General features: G+C 43.8%; 2 protein-coding genes across 3 annotated transcripts in view; one reads left to right on the forward strand and one right to left on the reverse strand.

Moving 5' to 3' along the window:
• col4a2 (collagen, type IV, alpha 2) overlaps positions 1 to 14,572 on the reverse strand; it is a 62,426-nt gene extending 47,854 nt beyond the window's left edge. For both annotated transcript variants that reach the window (XM_080838887.1, XM_080838886.1), the window contains exons 1-3: positions 14,385 to 14,572; positions 13,778 to 13,887; positions 13,634 to 13,685 (exon numbers count right to left, since the gene is read on the reverse strand). In XM_080838887.1, the coding sequence (XP_080695013.1) occupies positions 13,634 to 13,685; positions 13,778 to 13,845 (120 nt within the window). In that variant the 5' untranslated portion in view covers positions 13,846 to 13,887; positions 14,385 to 14,572. The remainder of the gene's footprint in view (positions 1 to 13,633; positions 13,686 to 13,777; positions 13,888 to 14,384) is intronic.
• Positions 14,573 to 14,694: 122 nt separating this feature from the next.
• Positions 14,695 to 27,707, forward strand: part of col4a1 (collagen, type IV, alpha 1) — a 49,468-nt gene continuing 36,455 nt past the window's right edge. Inside the window, exon 1 of the mRNA XM_080838888.1 lies at positions 14,695 to 14,912. Within this exon, the coding sequence (XP_080695014.1) occupies positions 14,844 to 14,912 (69 nt within the window). The 5' untranslated portion in view covers positions 14,695 to 14,843. The remainder of the gene's footprint in view (positions 14,913 to 27,707) is intronic.

The following is a 27,707-nucleotide window of genomic DNA, read 5'->3' on the forward strand; positions in this document are numbered from 1 at the left end:
CCACTGTCGCTGGGCGCTGATAACACTGACACACTGATAGCATTATTTCTCCCTTTACAGACATGCTTTACTGGAGACTGCAAGAAGCTGCCTGAAAAGAAAGGACTGACTGATTGTGCTTTGTGATGCCTTATGGCAGACTAAACACGAAAGTGGAGAGGATCAACTGAACCTGCGGTCTATCATCAGTTGCTCATCAAAGGTGTTTTCTTCACTCGATTCATAATAAGTGAACTACAGGCTAGATCTCGACTTACAGCAATTGATCAATGAATCTAATACGATGCAATGCTTGATGAAAACGGGTGGTTGCGAGGTTTTCTATATAGATCAGCAGGTAGAGATAACACTAACTAATAATATATATACATTACTAGTGCTGTAGATCAGTTTGGATAATAGTTTCTACAAGGTCAACCAGAGGTCCTCTCTCCTCACTATAACGGTCCAATGTGTCTAGTTGTTACTTCCAGCCAAAGAAGTAAATCCAAGTTATGAAGTGTGCTGATGAAAGCACTGATGGCTCCAATAGCACATGGCTGGTCTTTCATTCTGATATCAGTTAGAACTAAATCCAAACTGATTTTACTGGGTGGTCAGTTCTGTCATTTGTCATATCTTCCTACAGTACATATTATGTGTACGGTCTGGTTTCCTGATAACTATAAAGTCTTAGAGGCTACAAGTGTTCATTTTTTTGCATTTCCCAAACAAGCACGTAATGCCAACCGCGCACTCTACTCTTAAGAAGTACTTAACAGAGGCTTTCCATGTAAACAGTGTTGAAATATCCCCTAATTTGGCGATATTAGGTGACATCACTGCTGCCTTTTGAACTTAATGAGACCTACATGGTAATTGCGAATAAACTTTACCATCTGCATGTCTAACCTATGAATAAACATTGTCTACGTCAAACTACGTAGCTTTTAGGAAATAGACTCTGAAATTGTAAAGTGATTCATAAGAGGGATTTCTAAAAACTACTTATGATGCTTTTGGGAAACCTGGCCCTGGATGTTGCGAGATTTGGGATGACGATAAGTGGGTTGGTGGGTACAACTCCATTACTTACCGAAGGTCATAATTGTACAAGAGGTTGTTAGGAACTGAAAAACTTCCCTGAGCATAAGACCTCAGTGTGTGCTCCTGTGGTCAGCTCCTTGCGTGAGTCACAACCCACTGGGGATATGACTCAAGCTCAAGCATTTTGTGGTTAACCACATAGCCAAAACAACTGTGGCTGAATTTTCTGGTCTGTTCAGCTGAAACAAGCCAACAGGTGTCTGGCTGGGCTCTGTCTTTAGAGGCCCTGAAAGTCCTACACTTCTGGAACAAGCCAAAGCCTGGAGGAGAACAACCCGTATTCCAGCGTCCCCCCCCCCTCCATATTTTGGAGGGAATAACTTGAGGATTGCTACAGTATGGAATGGAACAGATGTTTGGTGCCACAGAGCAATGGGAGCCAGAAGCACAAAGTAGCAGCCTGTAGCCGCAAGTGGAACGGGTCCAACAGACAAATTATACCTTTAAATGCTGGTTTGAGGTCAGTTCCCACATTTTTTTCCCGGAGCAGATGGTCTGGGAAAGCTGGTCTTTGATCAGAATTGAACATGAGAAAGTATTGAGGGATTTCAACAGTTGTAGTACACATTGCAACATGGACAAATTCTAAGGAATCCAGTAATGGGGTTTTTCAGGAATAAGTATGCTGAGGGGTTAATACAACCCTCATGGGAAAGAGCAAACTGCGTCACGATTTTTATGAGTCAGGATACATGTTAAAGGTCCTTATGTGTAAACTTGTTACAGTTTGGCAAGACTGCCTCCCAACTGTCTCCTAATATTGACCTCAGCATCAAGCACCACCCTCAGAGAGGGTCAGCTGTAGCCCATTGGGAAATCCAGGCAGTTTCTGCACACCCAAAGAAACTCCCAACCACTCTCTGGAATTGAATTTTCCTCACAGATCATAACTCTGCCGCCATTTACTTTTAGGGGAAATATAAATGTAAGGAATGTGACTTAGGAAATGGCTGGAAGGCCTCCTATCAATGGTAGATGACAGATGCAATTTCATTATGGGGTGGAAAAGGCCCCTATCAGCTGAAGGTTCCTGATACCGTGCGCTCCATACCACGGTGGTCAGTGCTTTGGGAGTGTATTACCTCCCAGGAGAGGTCCCTGTCAGAGCCTGCCTGTCATTTGTAAAGGCAGAGAATTCTTCTTGGTAAGAAAATGTAGCTTGTGTACAAGCCTGAGCCAAGAAGGATAGTGAAACACTACTGAAAGCATTACCCTAAGGCATCTGAAGCCTGAACACTTACTGGAAAAAGAAACTTCATATGAGTTTCTCTTCATGTAACCTATTTGTTCATCTGGTAAACACTTTTCAGTGCACATACTATCCTTGACTCCTCGCCTTTTAAGATATCCGAGTTTCAGACAGAAACAACAAGGCTTGCTGCACATCACTCATGAGGTGTGAAAAGCGACACCGACAGAGACGCTACTCAGTTTAAATGCATGAAACAGTGATATCAAACACAAACATCGGTTCTTCCTCACTACCTGCTGTGTTCCCAGGGTCCCTTTCACTCCCACCAGCACTCTAACATTGACAGCAGCCACCAGGGAACCGTGTTTGATGTCCCTTGGGGCCGACCGGCCACCTCAGCGCATCCGCCATCAGGTCGACTTTCAACAGAAACATGGCAGTTTGTCAACTCTGCTCCACGCTTTATGGCACCTTTGGCCTGAAGATGAAAGGGAAATAGGATCTTCGCTAGAAAAACTAAAGGGCTGCTCAGGTTGACTGGTGATGCTGGCACATCGGTGGCCAGAGGTATCATGTGTGGCGATCACACTCTGTGGACTTAGATGTTTACCCTCACCCCTCCTGACCCCAATCTCACTACAATCTCAGGCCACGGAAGATGACCCACGCCAGTGGAGGTTATGTGACCTTGGTGGCTTACTGCTGTTTGTGGAGCCAGATACGGCTTGTTCTCATAATGTGGTCAAGCTTTGTCTCACAGCTTGAGGTCTGAAGGTTGAATGTGCCCCAAACTCAGAAAAACAAAACAAAGAAATAAAATCATTCAGGCCATAATAGTCTCCCTCTGCTGACGGGGAAGCTTTCCTTTAACCTTCCTTTTGACAAAGGCATTTTTTACTAACCCATTCTGGTTAACTGTTACAAAGCAGCTGACCACAGATCCTGGGGAGAATGTCGTCTGCCTTAATGATTCAAAACTTAAGTTAAAGATTGCCTATACATCTTCCTCCACAACCCTCAACCACAACCCACCACAAAAGGAAATATTTTACCCAAGCAGTTACAGGGGACTATAATGAAATGAAGTGATGTCACCTGTTGTGTTATATTAATTAATAATGTGCTGAGCTGCATCCATACACATGCGCGTTACAGTAGATGAGGGGGAGGTGAGGCCTCATGAATGCGTCATTATCGGGAGGAGAGGAAGAGTAAGTGTGTGGACTTGGGAGGAGAGGAAGAGTAAGTGTGTGGACTTGGGAGGAGAGGAAGAGTAAGTGGGTGGACTTGGGAGGAGAGGAAGAGTAAGTGTGTGGACTTGGGAGGAGAGGAAGAGTAAGTGGGTGGACTCGGGAGGAGAGGAAGAGTAAGTGGGTGGACTCGGGAGGAGAGGAAGAGTAAGTGGGTGGACTTGGGAGGCAGAGGAGCAAAAGCATTAACTCTGACTTTCATGCCTGACGAGGACTGGATATGTTCCATCTGCTGCTGGGTGTGAAACCAGTTGCGCTTGATCCTCTCACAGGATGACACCTCATACCAACGCACTCCCATCCTCCACCTAACGAGCATGAGTGTACAGCTGTGTCTATGTAACAACCATGTTGGGTACTTTTTTACACTGATATACAATGCCGGGAGGTATGTGGCTGCATGTGTACATGATAGAAAGAGGGTGAGTGAGCAAGAGAGACTGAAAAGAGGTAATGAGATAAACAGATAGAGTGAGAACAAGGCAGAAGAGACAGTGAGAGAGAGAGAGAGAGAGAGAGAGAGAGAGAGAGAGAGAGAGAGAGAGAGGAATAAGGAGAAAAAAGTGAGAGGTAGAGAGAGTAAAAGTAACTGGGAGAGTCTTCATTAACAGGTCATTAATCTTGCGTCGGGGGCCTCTCTCTTTGGGGTTCCCCTGTGTGGGTGGAGGTCGCGCCCTGCAGCAGCCAACAGCTATCCCAGGCATGTATGTGTGGGATTTGCACAGCGGGCCTCACGTTCACAAACTAAGATCGACCAAAGAATGGGGCATTACTTATAGGTGTTCCATGGTACCCAACTGTATCCAACACAAAGACAATAACCATTGATAAAGGACCTGAAAACAGACCTTTGTTCTGTCTACAAGGGCAGCACTGATTTTGAGGAGTGGTGTTGATGCATTCACTCTGTATGTTCCTTTTATTGTTCTTTTTGTTATACCCCATATAAGAAAGACTACAGAAAGATGACCTTGACTTGTGTGTTGTGTCTGGCAAATTGGCCTTCTGCCTATCGTGTAAAGGTAAAGATGTGTACACACACACATGTGCAGACACATATCACTCACACACAGTCATACCATTCTGTAGATCACAAGCCATACAACTCCTGCACCATTCTTTCAAAGACCTCATCTCTAAGATTGTAATCTGGAATCTACCCTTATCATGAATGATGACAGCAATTGGAGTGACACTACCAGCATCCTCTATGAGCAAAGACACAATAAGAGCAAGACCATGAATGGAATCTGTTTGAGGGTTGCATGACACGGCATCACATAGCTGAAAGACCCCTATGTGAAAATGGGTGAAGGGCTTAAACAGCCATACAACAATGGGGGGTTCGTGTGGCCTGTGAGTGGGTTTGAATTTGGGCATATGTGTGGGTATGTTTAACTACTTATTCCCAATAGTGAATATAAATGAGTAATTCTGATTTTTTTCCATTGTATACTTGGTCCCCAAGCAAGTCCGTGTGTCTAAGTAGGACAGTGGGAATACCTTCTTGTTCTACATGGGAGGGTCAAACGTTGAATCCACAAAGGAAGCTGATCTGAAATTTTGACACCTTTGTTGATCAAGTCCTTTTCTTAACTCAGTTTTTAAATGACCTCCACAGTTCCCATAGCAGTTAGAAAGGGCTTAGCAGAATGGACGAGAGGAATGGAGTTGAGCTTCGTTACAGAGGCTCCACATTCTCAGTCTCTGAGCACACAAAAGCAACAAAACAATTACCAGATGCTAACACATAAACACATGTACAATCACAATCTCACATCCAATGCACTGTTATCCGTTCAAAAACAGTTAGACAAAACATGTGAAGAAACATAATATTATTTTTCTTGGCTCAGACAATTGTTGTGGCAGCTTACAAAAGAAAAATCTTTGTCTCCTATTAAACTACTCTATTAAAAAGATAAGGCAAAGCATGAGATATCTTATCAGTCAACATCTAAGAACAGCCATTTTGATTTAGTTCTTGCAGTTTTAACCATCTGTCTTCACAATTGCTCCTGTTCCACAGGCTCAGTTTCCTGCCCCATCACGTTTCATTTCCTGTTAGGCCTCCTTGGGAATGGATATCTCCGCGGAAACAAGGAAGTTCCAGCACTAAGGAGCCTTGAGCTGCCACAGCCAGCACAAAACTCAAGCTGTAACAGTGCAAGCACCTGCTTGTGCACCATCTACCTTTATTGATTTTCATACAGAATATTATGTGATTCTTTATATGAGTTTGTTTACGTGTCTGCATTTTTCTTCTTGTATGTGTGCGTGTTCATGAGTAAAACAGGTGAGGTGTTTACAATGTTGATCATCATTCACAAGATTCAACCTGAATCCAAATGTACTGTGGGTGCTGTTGCAAAAAGGTAAATTAAAATGACTTAAATCCATTACAGGGACAAGACTCAAAACATCTCCTCTGCTTCAACATGTGAGCAGCTGTAGGTCTATGTTCAGGAAGTGCCTATTTCCACTCTCATCTCCCAATGGGAAGTCCCTGGAAAGTTACCCTACCACCCCACTCCCCCACCCCCTTAGCTCAGAGCATGAGAAAAGTCCTAGCCCTGAAGGAAAGACAGACAGAGAGAGAGAGAAGGAGAGAGAGAGAGAGAGAGAGAGAGAGAGAGAGAGAGACTGCAGAAAGCATACATACTCTCCCAGCATGTCACTCTGGCTGTGTTCCTGTATCAACACAGATCTGGTTTCTGGCCTGAAACCTCAGTGAAGTCTCGCACAGCTGGACCTTTCCTCACAAAAAGCAGCTCTAGGTAAAGAAAAACTTCACTTCATTTCCCAGGGGCCTCTGCCTCTAATCAGCACTTCCTGCTCTTGACAGGGCTTAAATGAGTGTGGGGATATTAGAGGGGGCCACCTTCTTCAAAAGGGAGGGTCTCTCCCACTCTTTGGTTTTGCAGCCTTTCCTCACCTTGCAGAGTTTTTGGCTTGCCCAAACGTGTTGTTCAATATGCTCAACCTTGGAGACTCTATAACACACTGCAATGGTCAATGTACATTACTTAAGAAGTTGGAAGATATACATGTTTGTAGTTTTCCAGTCTGAAGAGAGAGTGATTTTGATAGCCTACTCTCATATCAAGATAAATGACTGTGGTCGTTGTCACACTACACACACCCTTACAAGTGAGCAGCTTGAAAGAGAAATCATATCTTAGAGAGCTATTCCCCTCAGACATATCCTTCACATCAAAGATGTAAGATGCTGAGCTGCCAACCTTGGTTAAGAAAGTGATAAAATATCAAAATAACAAAGAGGTCTGGCGTGATTCACACATGTGGGAGTCTGCATCTGGCTGTCCGGCTAACCGTCCAAACCGAAATGTCTCACACTCCGTTCACATGGAGACAAACAAATGATCCAACAGCCCCCTGAATGCTGCAAGACACCTGCAAGCACACACAAACACACACACACACACACACACACACACACACACACACACACACACACACACACACACACACACACACACACACACACACACTCACACACACACACACACACACACACACAGTGGACATCCATTAGAGCTCCTAATGCCAAATAGAGTATGAACGAGACGCATAAACACAGCTGAAGCAATCTTTCCCCCTTAGCTCACCGCCGCAGTCTCCTGTCACCAAAGGAACAAGCGGAGAGGCCAGCGTGATCTGGGCCGCACGTGTCAAAGGACGGGGGAAAGAGGGGCAAAGCATCCGCTGCCAGGACCGTGACCCAGCACTTCTCCTTAAGAACCTCTCACAAGATGCAGAAGGACTCGGGGGACGACAGAGGGAAAGGGAAATAAAAACAGTCGGTGGGACAACAGCACCGATCGGCCTATAAAAGGAAAGAGGGAATGAGAGTGTTTTTTTTTTCTTGCTCTGTCAAAAACCCAGTGGATTTCCATAAGCACAATCCTGAAATTCCAGTGGCTCATCCCCCAGAGAGGAGACATGCATCATTCTCTCTCTCCCTCTCTCCCCCTCGCTTCCTCTCTCCTCTTGGGTGTGATCAGGAGGGGAATCTTTTGGGTTAGGATTTAAGCTAGGTCAAAAGAGAAAATTCACAGCCAAAGGCGGGCTGCACTCACGAGATGATGAGATAACGTCATCTCTGGTCTTCTCAGAGCTTAGGGGTTGCAGGTATTCCCCAGTGTCCCCTTGAAGTACACTCAAAGGCATGAAGAGAAATAATGGTTTGAACACATGCCTTTTCAACGCTGTTATACCTGTGGGGATTAAAACTTCAGACTCCAGTGGCAGACACGGACTTGTAAAGATGAAGGTAGGACAACACAGCAGGGCAAAGGATGAAAGAGAATTAGTTTGAGACAGGGAAGGAAAGATGGAGATACACCTGAACAGAGATGGACTGCCCTTTCATGTTCTTTGATGAGTATTAAAAACAATTCCTTTTACAGAAAGATTTAGCATTGCTGTCCAAGATGCAGTGTCAGAGAAAATACTGTCCCGTTTGACAAGCTGGGGGATAACATGAGGATAAAACGAGTCATGAGAAAGCTTCTAAAACTATATCCATCCAAAGACCACATATAAATGCATGGGCCTCTCCACCTGATGTAGTGCCTCGACTCAAATGCACAGGGATCTGAACTCACTTTACCAAAGAAGAACAAGGGTCTGTGTCTATTTAGATAATCTTATCAAAGCCATGACTTCATGCCTGATGTTGAGCGACTAAAGAATTGTCAATTAGTAGAGCAATGACGTCAGAGACATGTCACTGATAATAGTATCAGTAATGCAAGAGACTACACACCTACTGCAGTCTTCCTCAAGGACTTTCAAGGCATGAAAATACATTATAACCAGCATTCCATGTGTTTACTGTTAAGGTCAGAGGTCGATTGGGCAGAATGGAGAGACATCCTTGAATGCAATGGCAGGAAACCCTTTCATGTGTCTCTCAGGCCTCAATGGATTACTGGACACGGATGTCACTTGAATGGTTCTGCATATAAAATTCTTAAAATTTTACCTGACAAACTCCAAACAATTACATGTAGACCAGAATGAAACTGAAATAAAATACTGTGCATTATTCTTTACTCTCCTAAAACAAAATAGTACAACTATCAGTGGTGGTTTACAGAGCACATTCAGTGCCTTTATCCCCTTACAAAATATGATTTTTTTTACTAACAATTCGCCTTTCTGAAAGTTCAGCAATGGTGTAAATACTCCCCACAATAGTATATCAGGCTATATTACTGTAAAGGATATTGCATCATTGTAAACCTTTTCCCACAAACATTCCATTTTATGGTAATCAGCTATGTGTACTCATCAGCAAAGCCATTCCAAAGAGGTGGTGGAGTAGGGGGTTGAGAGGGAGCTATGACACAGTTCACCTAACTGTCCTGTTCCTGTGTTGCAAAATATGTGTCTGGTTTATGCATCTGTTCGTGACAATAAACAGGTGTTTTGCACAACATATGGTGGATGTCTTGCCATTGTTAGGCATGCATCTATTCCCACACGCACACACACACGTGCACACACACACACACACACACACACACAAACACACAAGCACACACACACACACACACACACACACACCACACACACGGCAAGACATGTTGCTGCTCGCAAGGTAGCTGGAACCCACAAGCCAATTGTGTAAAATGAATCATGCTTCTTCCACACTCTATCACTTCAGTCACATCAGATCTCAAATCTCTTTTCATCTTCCTGACCTCAGACTGAGGCACCGTAGCCCACTGCAGACTTCCTGATCAATGAGCTGGAAATGGGGCCAGTGCACTGTCTTTCCCATCCATTCACCACATGTTTCCCCCCGAATTCTCACGAGGATCAGACCAGAGATTCTCAACCTTGGCACAAAAAATTCCAGAAATGTCCAGAAGTGGGATAACTCTGAAGATGACCCTGCTCCGATTCGCTGTAGTGTCGTTTACTATGCCTGACCCAGATAGAGGTTCACCATGAGTCTGTGCAGGAAGTTGAAGAAAACTGTCTCAAATCTTTGAGAGTGGAGGCCAGATTATGAGCTGCAATGAGAAGGACCAGCCAGAGTGCATTACAGAAACTAGCCTAGATGAAGATAGACACAATGACTTAGGCTATGTTCGTGTATGAGTCACTCGTGAATTCAGAGTAAGATTAAATTATGTTTGGCTATCAGAGCATGTCCTGAGGCTTCCAGACAGCTGTGGATATCTTCTCCAGCTCTGTCAACATTGTCCTAAACTCGTCATCTATGTCTTCATATGCTTAAAATATATGAAGATCCCTGTTAATAGACAAAACATTGTATGTGTATTTTTAAATGGCTAAAAATAAGGATGTAGCACTAAAAATGAGCAACTGAAAATATATCTATCTACAGAGGTGCCTTAATCATGTCTTGGCCGCAATGTCATTCAATACACAAATCCATGAACATGTGTTCTCTCTCTCTCTCTCGCCCTCTCGTTCACACACACAAAGATTGTAGCTTCATATACTAAAAGAGCCAACTGGTCACAAGGGCCCAGGCTTAATGTTTTTCAGACATGATGCAGGTTTTTCTTGGATACCCCTCACTAGCACTGCACTGCCCATATCCAAACTGGTGTGTGCCCATATTCCATTCACACAAGCTCATTTGCTACACACATACCCAAATACACACACACCTCACTGAGAGGAATAACTGCTTCTAGTGACGAATGGCACAGCATGGCTCACTGACCACCATTTGAACATTTCCAGTTCCTGACCTCATCAAACTCCTTCCTCAAATCAAGACCAATGGAACCTTCCACTGATTGTTCCTCCGAGATCCGTTTTATTTTCTTCACGCAGAGGGATTATTTTGGCAAGGGATGTGGCGGCCACTTTCCTGTCCCTATTCTTATCATGGCCAGACATCTTCTCCTTTATAGGTCACCGCCTTTCCTCCTCTTCACTCCTCCAGCACAGGTGGGTGTGGGAGAGGGCTCCCTCACGTGCAACCCCAGCAACTGAGATCACCTGATCCCTCAGCCTCCGCCCTTTCCTCCCCTCAAAGACAATACCAAGTAATCCACACGCACCCATAAACACACACACATAAACTTCCTGCCACATTGAATGGGGGTTTCCCTGTTCTGATGCCATTATTTTACAGAGGGCTCTCCTGGGTGAGGTCCAGGAGCAGCCCGACCCCTCTGACCCTAGACGAGGCTTTCAGCTACCATCGCATGCGTTCAGCTATGCAGATAGCAATGACCTATACAGATGCCAGTGTTTGAGGTAACATTTTAACAGGTGTGTTGCAGGTAGTTATAACTTGTACAGTGAAGACAGGAATCGTTTCTTTCCTGTTTGAGGGGGAACAGTTTTATGTTCATGTACTTTTTCCCTTACCTTTGAAACCGCCTTCTGTTTTGGATGTAAAGTCCAAAAAATCTCTATAAAAGGGTAATAGCAGTATATCATATTTTATCAGGTGAGGGGGAATAATGATATAAAAACATGTCAGTGTTTTCATGCCAGGATCCCCAGCCTTCATCCCCCGTAGGCCAACGCCCACCCTCTTCTCTGAAGCACTTACTGTGCTTTCCCACAAAAGGCCTGCGCCTGCTGCCAATCCGTCCTGCGCTGTAGAGGAACATCTTGAAATGTGCTCTCTCTCTCTCTCTCTCTCTCTCTATCCACCCCCTCCCATACACAAACAACAGCAGAATGCAATTCAAGTGACCGAAGGTCAGTTTCCTGTTGATACTACCCCCTCCCAAAGTCCCTTCCTCTCTTTTTTTCTTACAAAACGCTTCGTTCTTTCAACATGCAAACTGTTTTATGGGACAGAAAAAGAAACTAGGGCATCGCAGTCCCACAACCTTTCAAATTCGCCCACACAAGACCTTATTATTCCATTAAGCAATGATCGTCAGAGATCCTGGCACAGAGCAGTAGGACAGCATCATGGGGGATCGCTATCATGGGTGCATGCTGAGGTCATTAAATCAAGCCTTTGTGAGTACAGTACAGTTTGGGGGTATTTTGGGCCATCTTTTGACCTTCTGATCTTTTCACACAGAGACCTATTGGGAAAAGGAATGGCCAAGGCACAAGTGGAGTTTTTTGACGACACTGCAAATATCTGAGGAACAGGGGCAAGACATGGAAGACAGTTATGGATCTCTTAGGACTGTGAGACCAAATGTCACCACTGTCAATATTTCCCACTATCTCACAGACTGCCGCATCCTCTATGGATATCCTTCCTTCTTTCCATCTTCGATTAAAAAAACGATGTACAATCTGAATGCTTAATGTGTTCCCTTCATGCCAGCTTGATTTTGACTTTCACCCTGGCATTATCTTCTTGCTGTCTTTTTGCGTCTGGCTGCAGCCTTTTCTGTCCCTATGAAGTCACCCATGCTGAGAGCACACCCAGTAGACCAGAGCGGTGCCTGACTAAAAATAGCCTCTCCTGCGACCTGAAATCACTGCTGAGTCTGTCCCAGCACAATGCACAGAGGAGCTCTTCAGCCATGTCACAAGCTTTTCATCAGGGCAGCACAAAATCAGATAAGGCCCAAGACAAGGAGCCCTCTTCTTCTCCTCAGCCAAATCACTTTAGCTTTGAAAAGCCAAAGTATGATATTAATTGCTCAAGGGCAGAACTGATCCTCCGTGTGTGAGGGCCTTGGAGGAGACAAAACAAGGTACACCAAACAAATGTGACTGCTGAAGGAAGAAAGGCAGGAGGGAGGGATGAAAAGAAAGAAAGAGAAAGAAAGAAAGAAAGAAAGGAAGGCCTCTCTTAAGCCTTGACTGGAAACAGTCCACCGGTGGCATTCTTTCATTAAGATTACTTCTCAATGGTAATATTGGAATGTTGGTAAAAGGTAAAACTAAAAACTAAATGTAACCAACAACCTGGGTTTTTTGTAATAGTTTCTAGTTCATTCAAAACCCAGTAAAATTCTCTGAATTGGAAACTGATGGCTGAATATTTGTTCCTAATGCTTCTAGATCCAAATGTGGGTCAAACCACTGCTGTTTAAGTAAAAACAAGCCAGCTGACTGAGTCGCCTGTAATTCTTTCCTCACCATACACACACTGATGCTGATATGGGACCATAATAATCTATGGTCTTAACAGAGTTACAGTTAACTATGATCTGAGGCATATTTACAGGTGTACAGATCATTCCGATAAGAAAGAAGCTAACTCCTGGATGGATTCTTCATTACCTTTTTTGGAGAAAAACCTACACATAATTGTTAACTAATGCAAACTGAGGCACATAGGAATGAACAGCTAGCCCGGTTGATGAGTTGACACAATGGCTTTTTGCTATGTAGCTACATAGTGTCGGTGTTACCTCGTTAACTCAAACTGCATGATCTATTATCAAACTATGAAGGCAATAATCACAAGACTATTAAGTGATTCAAAGGTACCTGAAAAACGTTTAGCTGTAATTGACACAAAGAAAGTTATATCCCTATATGTATAAGTCTCAGCCTATCCCCCCCACACACATATACTCAGACGCCCGGTGAGAGTACTACAACCAAACTTTGTCTCTACTTTCACCGCATGTTTTTCTCATTAGCCTGGAGACCTATCTGGGACATCTGAGCAGGTTTCCCTCAGCTGTAGGGGCCCCAATTCTATTAGCTGCAAATAGCCATGGCTAATCAATGAGGGTTTACGACACTACACCTCAGAGCTTAACCCGCCTGTCATATGTGTCATGACCTCGGTCACTGGTTAGGCTTAGGGGTAGAGATGGTTGTAGAGTTGTGGTTGGTGGTTGAAAGCATTAAAAAGGAATATAAATGTACTTATGTCAAAAATATTCAGTTTATGAATCAGTAGTGTCATTGTGTCTCTTCAAAATCTGAGGTCCATCAATACCCTGCCTTGGGCTGGGCCCGGTAAAGCTACACCCCCACTTTCACAAAGACACACCTCCTTGACTGCACACACGATTTTCCAACGCATGTTTACTGGGCTGAGAGGCTGCGTTTGAGAATATAATTTCAAAGATTTTTTAATAAACTTTCCAGTTATGACAACGTCGCTCTGCAGAAGCAAAATACACACACATCAAGATGGAAAAGGCCAACTTACTGCGTTCGTTTCAGATATTAAGATGAGGAACGTCAGGCACAATATGAGCAACCTGCAAAATAAAATACAATAATGAGGAGTTCTGTCATCATGGCCTTGAAAATATTTACTGATTCAAGACTAGTTCAAGACTAATAAACTTGCCTTAAAAGTTTCTGTTTCCCGATGTGGTGGTGGACCATCATCCCCTCCATTCGTACTTCAAATTTCATCCCTTTTTCAACCGTTTTGGTTTGGCACTACTGCATGTTTGTCTGACACATTAAACCACATAAGGCACAGATACAATAAGTGCCGACAACGGCTATGACAAGTGTATGGCGGCACAGAAATCCATGTTAAAGTTCTTGTTTGGCTGACAAGACAAAGTACGACAGTTTTAACGTAAAGCCTAGCTCAGCGTTAAACCAGAGAACGAGCTACTTAAGTTATAGTGTCGGAACGCACCTGTTGGTGACTATAGTGCAACATTAGTCAGGGACAACATTCACTTATTTGTCAAACTTTTATTGGGCATTTCCATTCACTGAGCACAACATAACATTATCGTATTAACTTCAAAGCGAGTTCTCCACAAAAGCTTAACAGGTACGCTCCAGTAGACTACCATCGCCTAGCCTTCTTACAACCATCATAACCGCACATAACACTTCAAATATATGTATCCACAAAAGTATTGAGTTAATGCATATATGGGGTAACACCACAACAGATAATATTAGTTTATGAACTGAAGGACATATAAACTTACGAGGTGGATTTAACTCTGCGCCTTGCAAGCTGAATACTGCATCCACGAGAAGGTTCCGGACACTCACGCGAGGATAACAGTTACTCCAAAAGTTGCGCGTTATGACCTACTTGATGAGTTAAAAAGTTAAACTGACTGATCTCTGAACTAGAAATCGTTGGTGAAACTTTCTCCCAACAATGTTAAAAGAGGAACTGTTGGTTTCATTCATGGGTTTGTGTTCGAACCTGGTACGAGGGTGGTCGCAGTGGAAGTAGGTGGGTGGGTGTGGTGGCAACAAGTTGAAGAAGTTACTTTGAACAGAGCACATATCGTCGACAGAGGAAAGATGCAGACTAACGTGGAGAATAGTCTCCGGTAAATAGTTATCACTATAAGCAGTGAAGAAGTTTTGGTCAACCGGTTGGTCAGTTTTGGAAATTCTGCAGAGTACCTCAGTGTCCCACGCGCACTGCCGCGATGCTGTTGTCTAGCAGCACTCTGTTTCTTCTGGCGGTTTTCTCCTTCAGTATAGAGGCAAAATCTGAGGTAAGGGATTTAATTTGTATAACCCTTTTAATATTATTTTCAGGAAATGTAGCGTATGTATATATCTGTATGTGAACGTCTGCGAAAAAATCAACTTGCTAAGAATTAAGAAATTAGGAACTAGGAAAGTGACACCTGAATGGCAGCCTGCAAAGCCGCTTAGTGTAGAATAATTCCGTCTCTGTGAACATCAGGGCAATACATAGCATTCATAACGACTTTTTAAATAGGTAACGTTACATAGATATCTTATAAATTCCATTGTTGCATGTTGGAGGTCACATTTCATGTGTGCATCAATGGATTACACTTTTCTTGATTTCTCCTTAAATTTAGTTTAGGTACAATGCAGATAATGGATATAAGTTATTCACAGAACATGTGATCGTTGTGAAATTTACAAAATAGTAATAAATGCTGTCACTTGTTGATGGGACATTCAGTTTGCCATAAAACTTTACAATTTACACAGATTATCAGTTCAAAAAGAAGATGTATTGTACTGATACTTTGTGTGAGCTTTGCATACGTTCACAGAACACAGAGGGAGTTGAGGCTGCTTGACATGGACGCTGTTAGATAGACATAACGGTACAGGTGGGAGTGTACAAGCAGCTGTGGAACTGCTTTGGCCACTCCCACTTTTAGCGGGGCGTGGCCATAGCCAGACTTGTAAGGTGGAGAGCTTCAACCCCTACCCTCACAATACTGTTTGGCTAGTTATACTGTATGGAGTACTTCTCCATATGTGAGCGTGTGTGTGTGTAAGAGGGAGAGAGATTATTTGTGTTGTCTGCATAAGGCTTGTAACAACAAACTCTGTTTTGGCTTTATGTCTGGTTTACTTAGTGTGGTTGGTTTGATGACTGCCATCATGACTAAGCTAAGTTTATAGCCCAAATCCCTCATGCAGAATTTAGTGATATCTCAAGATTACTCACTTATCCTTCAGAATTCAGAATATGCAAACTGGTCATTACAATATCTGACTTCCAGCATCTGATCCATTTTCATTAACTTGTGTAAATAGCCTAGATAAATGCTCCATGGACATGGATCTCAGAGAGTAAGAAAGACTTTTTTTTACCTCTAAAAGAGCCACAATTGGCATCATCAGGGAATGTCTACATCTTCAAGTTCAACCAGTGTCTGTCGGCTAGGATCATTTGTCTTCAATGCCTGCGGCAGCCAATCCCTAAATGCAGTCTCATGTCCACAGACACTCCCCTCGTATTTCTCCAAGTTGCAAATGTTGATGGACTCACTTGCTGGATTTGGTTGACTCACTTTAGTTTTTTTGACAGCATGTCATAAAGAAAATGCATTTTATCTTCATACAGCATGAGTTTGAAACCTTGGGTTGCCAGGCTTAGCTTAGCACAGTGCTTGACTCCCTACAGACTGAGGCCTGGCCTGCAGTGACAGATAGGTCAAGGTCAATCACTAATATGGTGTAAATCTGTAAAGCAAAGCTACTTTTGTCAATACTTCGATTTCCTCTAGACATGTGCATGAAAACAGAAACGTGTTCCCTCTCAAGGACAGCCATGACTGTATTATCATGTGGGGACAGAGACAGGAAACGTTTGACTACACAGCTTTGATTGAAGGCCATAAGATTGTTGTCTGATCAATTTTCCAAAAACGAAGAATCGGTTCTCTTCCTGTTTGGAATACCCCTATGGGGATGTGATGGGAGCCACAGTGTCATGAACATGGCTCATCTGGATGGACTGTGCGAATTGCATTTTTTTCACCCTCTGGGGGGTCATTATTTACATTTAATCGAAGGAAGTTTGCAAGAGCAGATGTTCTCTCCGGATGTCCAAGCTGCTGGAAAGAAAACATCTGAATAAAAACGAGATAAACAACTCCTTGTCTCCATAGCTTACAGAGGTATCTTGCAGCTGTCAAGAAATAACTTGACCTAAGGCCAAAACATGACAGAGTTGCAAATCTTTTTTCGCCAATTTCACCCATATATGTATGTGCATTTAGACGTATCAGCATTGCAGCCTGGAAGTAAATAGGAATCCGGTGATACTGATCAGGGCTCTGGCCAAAGTCCAGTAGAGGAGAGGAGTGTTTTTCTTTTCTCCCTCTTGGTCAGGACTGTGGCCTGAAACAGGCATAAATGACCAGACACGTGCTTCGAGTTTGATATTCATCAGATTATCAGATCGTCCTCAGTGGTTGCTTCCTGCAATTAATTACCCCCTTGTTAAGGTGGGGTCCAAATTAGATTCACCCTTGGCCCAAACACCGTCTGCACTCAGCGAGCAAAAAAAATCCCAATTGGAGGAGTCATGGGAAAACACTGACGTGTTCAGCACCCTAACCTCCCCTGACAATGGATAACCATAATGACTGGAGCAGGTCTTAGAAGGGTTGGACGTGTTCCAGAAGTGAACTTTGACCTTTGACATTTGAAACGAGGTAGTGTACATCTGTAGTTGGATGAACATGGAGAGTGAAGTTAGTCCAAGCAATATGCAATATGTTAAACTCTGATCTGTTACGTATGTAGGATTACTTTCAGTCACAAGATCTGTCTGTAGTTAGCTAACAGACATTGGTTTCAGCTGGATCTTTACAGAAGCATTGTCAGAAGTAATTGAAGGTTTTCAGTCCAGAGGCTGGGCAGACATTGATTGCACCCCTCCTCTGTCAACTCTATTTGGTCATGGTCTTAGACAGGAGGGCTTTGGATTACATGTACCTGAAAATTGGCATAGTTACTATGAGCAGCTTTACGAGCGACTAGACATATTTTAGTGAAAACTCTTAGATTAGTGGAATCCCTGGTATTTTAGTTAAGATGGCACACTTAAGCTGGATGAGGGGCCATAACTTTTGTTTCCTAACTCATCAGGAGGTCGTCCCAGTGTCATGCCTACCATTACCGCCACCCCAGTGGTCAGACTTTGAGACACCATCCAAAAATGCCTGACCTACTCAAAAAACCATCACTCATGCATGAGCTGGTGATCAATGATATTGTTTTGCTTTAACCTGCATATATCAGAAGGGGGGTCTAATTATAAAACATGCTTAAACAAGTCTGTCACATCAATGTTGTTATGATGTACTTGTTATAGTATGACTTGTTATAGTATGATAATATTATTTTTAGAGTGCCAAAACAATAAAATAGTCTCAAGGCGCATACTCAACTCGATTCCTTTGCAGGACTGGACCAATGGGTCATGGGTGTTGACCTGTGGAATGCAATCAATATTTAGATGAGAACATGAAAAAGTCATCAGTGGAACTGCATTTCTGGATGGTTGAGAAGAGGCCAGCTGCAATTAGAGCTGTCTGCCAACAATCTGTCTCTTTTAGATAAAACAATGTTATACTGCTGTGTCTCAGCATACTGCAGTTGGGTCTGGCATTGTCAGTCAACAGACACCCATAGATATTTATCAGAACCTTCTAAAATGTTCTGTTTCTCATAAAGATTCTTTAGCACAGCCATTGACTATCCCCCATAGTCAGCTATTTAAGAACAGTCCTTGCATGATCTTTTCACTTGAAGTCCTCCTAGGGCCAACATCTTTAACATTCACATTCTTTAACAGCCCCCCTCTCTCTGTATTTTTCTCTCTCTCTCTCTCTCTCTCTCTCTCTCTATCTCTTTCTCTCTCACAAATACACACACACTGTCTTCCTTTCTCATTTTCAGGCACAAATGTCCCACATCATCTTATACTTGATTGAAAGAGTGTTCTAAAGGAGGCCATTTTGGGATTCATACAATCGTTCTTGTCTGCTATTCCATGTATGGACAGGTGACAGATATGCTTTAGATTCTCTACTTCGCCTTTCTATTCTGAGCTGCAACAAGGATGAGTGGAGTTGGTTAGTGAATGGAAAAAGCAGGAACTGTCCAGTGTGTTAATAATCCCTGCAAAATGGCCTCAGGTTATCACAGTTAGCCCTGGAAATATACATCTCTGAGCACGCAGGCACCCGAGAAGGTGTGTGTGAGTGTGTGTGTGTGTTAATGTGTCCGTGTGTGAGTGAATGTGTCTGTGTTTGTGTGTGCGCAAGCATGTGTGTGTGTGTGAGTTTGTGTGAAAGTCTGTGGCATAGTGGGTGGTCTGCAGGAGGTCTCTCTCAGCTCCGTGCCTGAGGCCCACTGACCACATCTTATTTTCATCTTTCTCACCCTAGGTGATCAGATAAGACTTAGCAAGGAAGGGGATTATTCAGTTCATTAAGGTCACTCCCACGCTAGTTAGGCTATAACCCATTCTACTTTCCCTGAAGACCCACAGGGAGTCACTGCCCTTGGCCAGACAAAGCCAGTGCTAAGGCGGAATTCGATTCACTCAGAAGGGTGGTACTTGTTACATACTCTAACTCAAGTCATGATGAAAGATGGAAACTTTAAATTTGGTTCAGACGGGATACACTTGGCAGTTTGGCATGTGGGGTGAAATGCAGTAAAGCGCTGAGAAATATTTGAGGCTTAACTGGACCTGGCACCTAAAATTCATGTCAGCACAATGATTATGCATGTCCCATAATAAGTGTAGCGGTGCGTCTCCTTAGACCTCCACTTGCAATGTCACAGGTGAGTGGTGTAATGCCCTTTCCTGGTTTATCATTATGAGTCTCTCTGGAGGTCTATGCTTGGGTTTTTGGACTGATCTCTAGCCTTCGAAGGATCTTAGCCAGCTTGAGATGGAATGTAGACTGGTGCCTGAGAGATACCCAAGCGCTGATCCTTCGGTCTCACTTCTTGGGTCTCTGGATTCGACTGGCTATAACCCCCCCTGTCCCTCCCCGACTCCCATCGGCCCTGTCAGTCAAACTCAAGAGGAAGGCATCACTACAGGAGGGAGGGCGAGGGCTGATTTATCCCTTATTTATAACACACACAATACAGTTAGTTCAAAAGGAGTAAAGTTGGCCTAGTTTCTTTCATTTATTTTTCATACAGACTCTAGTGGAAAGCTGAGATAAGCCCAAACATCCAGTCATTATGGAGAGGTTTATTTTGATAGCGCCCAGATGTATACAATATGGTAGTCAAATATGTGGGTCTACAGAAACAAATGTAATTGTCTCCAAAAGACAAATACGGTGGCAAGCATTGGAGGGTGTATGCGTTTGTGTTTGAGTTTAGACCAGACAGGCGGATGTTTGTGCTGGCTGAGAGTCCAGCTTAGGTTCCCCCTTCTGTGTGAGTCATCATTGCATCAATGTCACCATTGCAGTGTTCCCCTGTTGTAAAGCAAAACATTATTATATTTTAAGACCCAAGAAACCACAATTAGCAGTAGCCGTGAAACGCCGACCTGAGGGCAGTAGCTCAAACTCCCTCTGGATTGGATGGCCCTGGCAATCTAATATAGTGTTAGCCCATCTAAGGACCTGCTGAAAGACCTGTGTTATAAATGTCGAAAAGCTTGGCATGACTTCCCTCTGAGATCTTTTCTGGCCATATTAGCGAGGCTTCCGAGTCTTATGGGACAGTTTTAGGTTTCCAAACCATGCAGTAAAACAAAAGGTTACAACAGATTCAATGATAGAGACTCTGTAAAAGAGAGTCATTGTCTCAGTAAAAACTTTAAAAGAGTTTTTTTCTCAGAAGAAAGGTCTTTGATGGACCTTTTTAGAGGTAGCCTCAACATGGGTTTCAAAACACAGTTTGTTATCATTGACAATTTCCAAATTGTAGCTACACCTTTTAGTCAATGGGCTTGGTTGTGATGTTCTGAAATCACTGAACATGTCGAATTGGCACATTTAGATGGAGAAAAGACTCCATCACACCAAGCCACAAAGTCAGTCATCACCTGGCCCTTGATCCTGATCCTCCCCTTCAAGAAGACTTACAATAACAGAATCATCACCTTTAGGATGTCTCTGTTATTATGGTTGCTCCGACACTCATTAGTGTACAAGGTGGAGAGACAGCAACCTCGGGGGGAACTGCTACACGAATAGAGCCGGTTTGGGAGACAACTGTTGACTCTCGCACACTGTGACCTATCAGTTAAAAAGTCCATAGACCATCCAATCAGGTTAAGCGTTTAAGTTCTGTTTAAATGCACTTAGTGTTGTCTCTTAGCAGTAGTGCTGCTGGGGTTCCCATGGTTACTACTCATGTGACAGACACCTTCAGCATAACACTAAACAGAGTCTCTGGGAACAGTGTACAGATGCAATAGACATGAACTTTGTTTTCATAACCACCAGGGTAACCATTTTGCATTCGTCCATTTTTTCTGACGATTTAAAACACTTGGTTTTGGCTTGTGCTAGTTGTGTTAGTGGATTGGAAAGTAGCCTGATAAGCCATGTTGTTGGTAGGCAACGGAAATTCCCTCTCTCAAATCTCAAGCCTCGTCCCAATTTTCCCTCTCAGCCTTGCCAGAATCCTCAGGGTATGTAGACAGTAAATCAGCATGCGCTGAACAGCTGTATTCTGGGAGTTTGTGTTCTTTTGGGTGCTGTTGTTTTTGCAGCTGGCCCGGATGATACCCGAAACATGCTGTAAATAAGGGGTGTGGCCGGTCTGGGCCTCATAGTTTAAGGTCATAAAATGACTGGTTCAAGGGGTTAGACACCCTTTCGACACCAGTGGTGATACATGGTTTCCTCTTACCCATAAACAATTCTAGGAAGATTCTGAAAACTGCCTGCACGGTCTGATATTAGCAATCAATCATAGGCCAGATGTGTCTGCCAATTGGTCTTCCTTCCTCCTACAAGCCTACAGAGCCATATTTATGAAGCTTACCCAGGACTGATAAGTAGGGGACGTTATTCAGTTTGTTGTCTGTGACGGTGATCTATGGCTTTGAATGCCATTTCTTACCTCTTGTGCCTTCTCCAAAGCTATACACTTGAGGTCCACACTTTTTACTTACCACGACAGATTTAGCATTGGCGTCATAGAATGCTATAGCCTGAAGATGTCATACTCATAATTCTAGTCAGAATATGAGTCTGATACTGCGTCATTGGGCTGTGATTATGGGGCGTGTTTCAACCAAACCAGGAAAAAAATGCCCACACTCACACACACACACACACACACACACACACACACACACACACACACACACACACACACACACACACACACACACACACACACACACAAGCAAGGCTTTGTATGTTAAAATAGGCAGAATCTTGCCATGTCAAGGATCAAATGCCTAAATCCCTCTTAAATGTTACACCATGTTAAGTGTCCCTGTAGTGATCAAAAGGGAGTCTGTTGAAGATTCCTCTCACATGGTTAGTGTGTATGTTTTTGTCTTTGAGTATGTGGATACATGCCAGGAAGGCAGCCTCTAAAAACAGGCCCTCCTCAAAGCATCAAAGCCTCTAAAATCTCACTCTCGTCCTTCTGAGATTTCTTGCAAATCCAGATTTTTTTTCCTCCAAATTGCAACAACAATGGTCCCACACAAGACCTCCATTCCAGGTAATAAGCAATGTTCGACTTTTCAGTTTATCCCGTCTGGTTATATGCCTGCTCCTTAATGCAACAAAGCCCCATTCATTATAACCCAGAAGCAAAGGGCATTGGTTTGATCTGTGTAATATGATTTCGCTGTCTGATTCGTCTTTCTCCGACGTCATTCTGCCCATAATCCAACCTTTGCCACTGTCATTGGGAACCAAGCTTTAGGATCAGAGGCAGCGTTTCATCTCTGGGCCACAGACCTCTCATCTCCTCACGGGCAGCAGCTCGAGGCCAGAGCCCTGTCAACACTAATCAGAGCTAATGTGCTGGAGGAGAGGGGTGTTGCAGATAAAACAGATAACATGCAAAGCACAGACATCCTCAGCCCCACAACCGATAAGCATCAAGGGCAATCAGCGTAAGTGTGGGGCATGCTAATGGTCCTGGAGAGCACCGGCAATGTGTGTGCGTCTGTGTGTGTGTGTGAGAGAGAGAAAGAGACCCTGTAAGAGTTGTAGTGAGTCAAAGAGGCTGGACCTGGGGGTGGGGGTGTATGTGTGTGTGTGTGTGTGTGTGTGTGTGTGTGTGTGTGTGTGTGTGTGTGTGTGTGTGTGTGTGTGTGTGTGTGTGTGTGTGTGTGTGTGTGTGTGTGTGTGTGTATGTGTGTGTTTGCCTCACATTCTCACACTCCATCTCCATCATCAGGTCTTTCTGTTTTCCTCCTCAGTGGGGCCATTTTCCCTCGCTGAAACTGTCCCTGATGGCAGTCATTCCTTGGCAGGGGCCAAGTGCCAGTTTCAGCTCAAGCGCCAGAGCTGATCATATTGATATGTTAAAGACTTTGGGAAAGCAGACTTTCTCACTCCGCGGGGCACACTTAAAAGCCTCACCAGACCGCTAGGTCACTCGGGGGAGGTGGAGGGAAATAATGGACCAACACCCGCCTTGAATGTGGTTTCCATAGCGATGCAAGGAGGTGGAGCAGGAGGAGTAAACACATAATTCATTATTTCTGGGGTGCAGCCTGCCACATCATCAGAGCAGACGGGTCAGGCCTCACCATCCGGGGCCCTGCGTGAGAACGGCACGCCCTAGACGGGTGGCTGCTCGGTCTAACTCACTCCAGCCAGCTGTTTCATTCCCTAACCTGTCACTGCCTCATCTCTTGGTCCTCTTTTGGGGCCATTGAAATATATTATTTGGCATCCTGAATCCAAAACCTAATTTCTAAAAAATTAGGCCATGGCATTGGTTTGAGCTGCTTGATTGATGATGACTCGCTCACCAGTCAAGCAGTTCATTTGTAGTGTAGTGTTGCACAAGCACTACCCTAGTAATAATATTGTATATTTCCTAAGTCTATGAAGCATGCTATCTAATATCTTTCATTTATAACTGCTATCTAATAGTTCCTCAGTCAAGTTCAACTACAGTTTTTCATTTTTTATGGCCAGGAGCTGGTATCAGGAAAGCCCCGTCACCTAAAAAAACCCAGACACAGATGCTTTTTCACTCAGTTCAACCTTTGCACTGATAAACAAGCCCTAATTATAGCTGCCCTTTTACGTCAATCTCCCTGAAGTCCAGAGACCTGGCGTCCTCTACGCCGGTCCTTCCTGATCTGGATGGGCCATGGAAAAAAAGGCCTTCCTGTCTGTGATAAAACAATCCAGTGTCAGGATGAGAGGTTGGGGCGGGGCATTTAATGCGATGGAGTGTTCGCTGGCGTCTGATGGGAAGAGCCTGGGACGCATTCCAGAGCTGCTGGGTGATGCTTTGAAGGCTTATTTTAGCCAATCATGTTTCACATTAGAGAACTGATGGGACGCAAATTTCATACACCATTGATACCCTGATACACTAGTTAGAATGTAAATATAAAACAAAATGAATGCCTGGAACAAATCTAGTTGATCGGAGAATAGCCTATGCGTCTGTGCTTGCACTACACTTTCCCAGGATGCTGAAAGTCAGGGCGCTGGGTTGCACTCATATCATTCACTGCATTTTACGTACAGAATCATTCACCTCAGAGACCTCCACTGCTACTCAGAGCTATTCCTCGTAAGATAGGAAGCAGGTGCATTCTGGAGGGCAGCTCAGTGGATAAAGAGAGGCCTCCAAACAGTTACTGGTGAGTGGGAGTGAGAAACAGAGATATTTTTCCAGTGGGTGTTTTCGAATTTGACAGACATTTTCCAGGCCATGAGAGAAACCAGCCGCCCGTTGGGTACTTATGGTGTGAGAGTGGTCTGTCTCTATTGAGAAGATATTCGTGTTATGGTTTGAAGTGCACCGGCAATGAGTGTGTGTGTGTGTGTGTGTGTGTGTGTGTGTGTGTGTGTGTGTGTGTGTGTGTTTGTGAGTGTGCATGCAGCACCCTCACATGCACAGCCTGTTCTCCTGTTGTAGACGAGGAAGTTCTGCTAGGCCTTGCCCCTTCTCGCCTTTGTGACCATAAAAGCAAAGGAAAGCTAGACCCCTGAATCCCTCATCCACCTCTCTTATCCTACAATAGCAGGAAAACACACACATACTCTCTGTCTGTCTAACACACACTCACACTATTTCAAACTATTGCTGTCACTTTTCAAACTCAACTGTCTTTCTCTCCACCCCCCACCCCCCGAATCACAGTTGACGTTTGAAATTTGGCATCCTTGCGGGACCAACAATGCACACTGTTCTGATTTCCCTCCCTCAATCTTTCAATACCCTATTTGTTCAGAGAGAAAATGGCTGATGTGAGAAAGAAAAAAAAACTGAGAAAATAACTGAGTTCTCCTCTGAGAAATTGTGCTTTAGAGGGGAGGGTGTGTGGAAGCGAAGCCCTGTCACAATCCAGGCTCCTACAGGCAGACTGGATAACAGAACACACTTGAGTGGGCCCAAACACTCAGATGCTTGTTACTCTTTTTATGTGCTTTTCTCATCTCCTTCCCCCACTGTTCTGTTCTATCTTTTTTGTATTTTTTTTATTCCCACTATCCCACTTCATCAAAGCCAGGAGTCCTACGCTTCGTTGTGAATCCACTTTGCTGCTGTGGTTCTCCAGGCCACTGCTTCCCCAGACAGACCTTTTAAAGGAGTGTGTTGGACCAGCTTCACCTTTGTTAAGTCCCTCCTCCTCACATCCGCAGCAGGAGCCTCGCCGAGAGCCCTGATCTCAAGTGGTGACCTACATGCAGATGTTGCCCTCTTGACTTGACCTTTGACCTACAACAGCAACACACACAAAAAAAGGCACCTGAATTTAGATGCTTTTTAGGGTGAAGAGAATCCCTTCACACATTGCCAGCTCAAATACTACTGCATGAAAAAGTTACTTTCACCTAGCATGAGTGTCTGAGTTTCTTTTATAGATGCATTCTTCTTCTTTTTTTTGACTCATTATTCATCTCCAGTAGTGCGGCCATGTCATGTCTGACAATGCTCTGACAAATTGGTGTTATTATATGTCACCGACACCAGTGAGTAGCCATTAAAATGCACTTTGAAAAATGTACCAGAGAATGACCCACTACCATGCAGAGCCAAAACCAATGCCCAATTGTGTGTGTTTGTGTGTGTTTGTGTGTGTGTGTGTGTGTGTAGAGTGTGTAGAGAGAGAGAGAGAGAGAGAGAGAGAGAGAGAGAGAGCAGATTGTACGGGCATGGGTACTGTATGTATGGTCCCTGTGGGCTTGTCATTGATTATTTTCTTTTACAGTGTTAACAAAAATTACCGCCCAAAGTGCTGACACTGAGGCATGTAACAAGCGTACGCCACAACACAACACAACACACACACATACACACTCACACACACACACACACACACACACACACACACACACACACACAGGCGTGCACATGCACACACGCACACAACACACACACACACACACACACACACACACACACACACACACACACACACACACACACACACACACACACACACACACACACACACAAACAGGAGAAGTTCTCATCCAGCCCTGGCTTAGCCTATTAAGTCTGTCAGAATGTTCTCATCGAATGCACATGCTTTTTTAATGTGATACAGGCCAGGCTAGAAGAATGGCAGTCCATAGGGAGAAATGTAATTCTCATGTCTATGTCACGTATATACTGTATATACCACGGGACCGAAATAAGCCTGTGGGAAGATTCCGCTTGACATGAACATGGTAAAGAAAGCCCTGACGGATTATGTGCTATCCTGTGGAATCTGAAGAAAATCACCCTTGACCAAGTAATAATACTATAGACAATATAATTAAATATGTGGAGGAAAGGAGAAAAGACAGACTGGCAGACAAACTCAGAAAAAAAGAAAGAAAGAAACAACAAAAGAAAGAATGAAAATAGACAGACTGGACGAGTATGGATGAATGGAAGGTGCTTAAAAGCAAACAGAAAGAGAGTGGTGGAGAAAGAGATGAATGTTTGTTCTCCTAATCCAGGGCCAGGCGAGGAGAGTGCAGTGGGCCTGTGGGGCATAGCCTTAGGGCTCCACTGACAAAGAACAGTGGAATTCCTCTGTCTCTGACCACACACTGGGTGGGATCTTTTACAGTGGGGCTCTGGCAGCCTGTGTGTGTGTGTGTGTGTGTGTGTGTGTGTGTGTGTGTGTGTGTGTGTGTGTGTGTGTCATTGGATGTGACAGCTGACACTCAGATGTCGTTATAGTCTGCAGCCGTCTCTAACTCTTTCACACAACACACAAACAGTCACACACAGCTCTGCATGATATGAAGGACGAGCAGTGTTGTAGGAGTGCCCAGCCCAAAAGTGATAAGCTGATGGTTGGGAGGTAAGGTGAGGATGTCAGTGGAATGTCTTGGCTCTGGCCTTTAGCTCATTCCACATATGCAGACAATCACAACAGTCTCTACCATCTGTGTATTGCTTGTCTGTATATATATATATATACAGCCGCGGAAAAAATTAAGAGACCACTTCAAAATTATCAGTTTCTCTGGTTTTACTATTTATTGGTATGTGTTAAAGTAAAATGTACATTTTTGTTTTATTCTATAACCTACTGGCAACATTCCTACCAAATTTCAAATAAAAATATTGTCATTTAGATCATTTATTTGCCGAAAAATGACAATTGGTCAAAATAGCAAAAAAGATGCAGTGTCTTCAGATCTCGAATAATGCAAAGAAAACAAGCTCATATTCATTTTTAAGCCACACAATACTAATGCTTTAACTTAGGAAGAGTTCAGAAATCAATATTTGGTGGAATAACCTTGATTTAAAATCACAACTTTCATGTGTCTTGGCATGCTCTCCACCAGTCTTTCACATTGCCGTTGGGTGACTTTATGCTACTCCTGGCGCAAGAATTCAAGCAGCTCGGCTTCTTTTCATGG

The sequence above is a fragment of the Sprattus sprattus genome, assembly GCF_963457725.1.
Source record: "Sprattus sprattus genome assembly, chromosome: 5".
In the NCBI taxonomy this organism is placed as follows: Eukaryota; Metazoa; Chordata; class Actinopteri; order Clupeiformes; family Clupeidae; genus Sprattus; species Sprattus sprattus.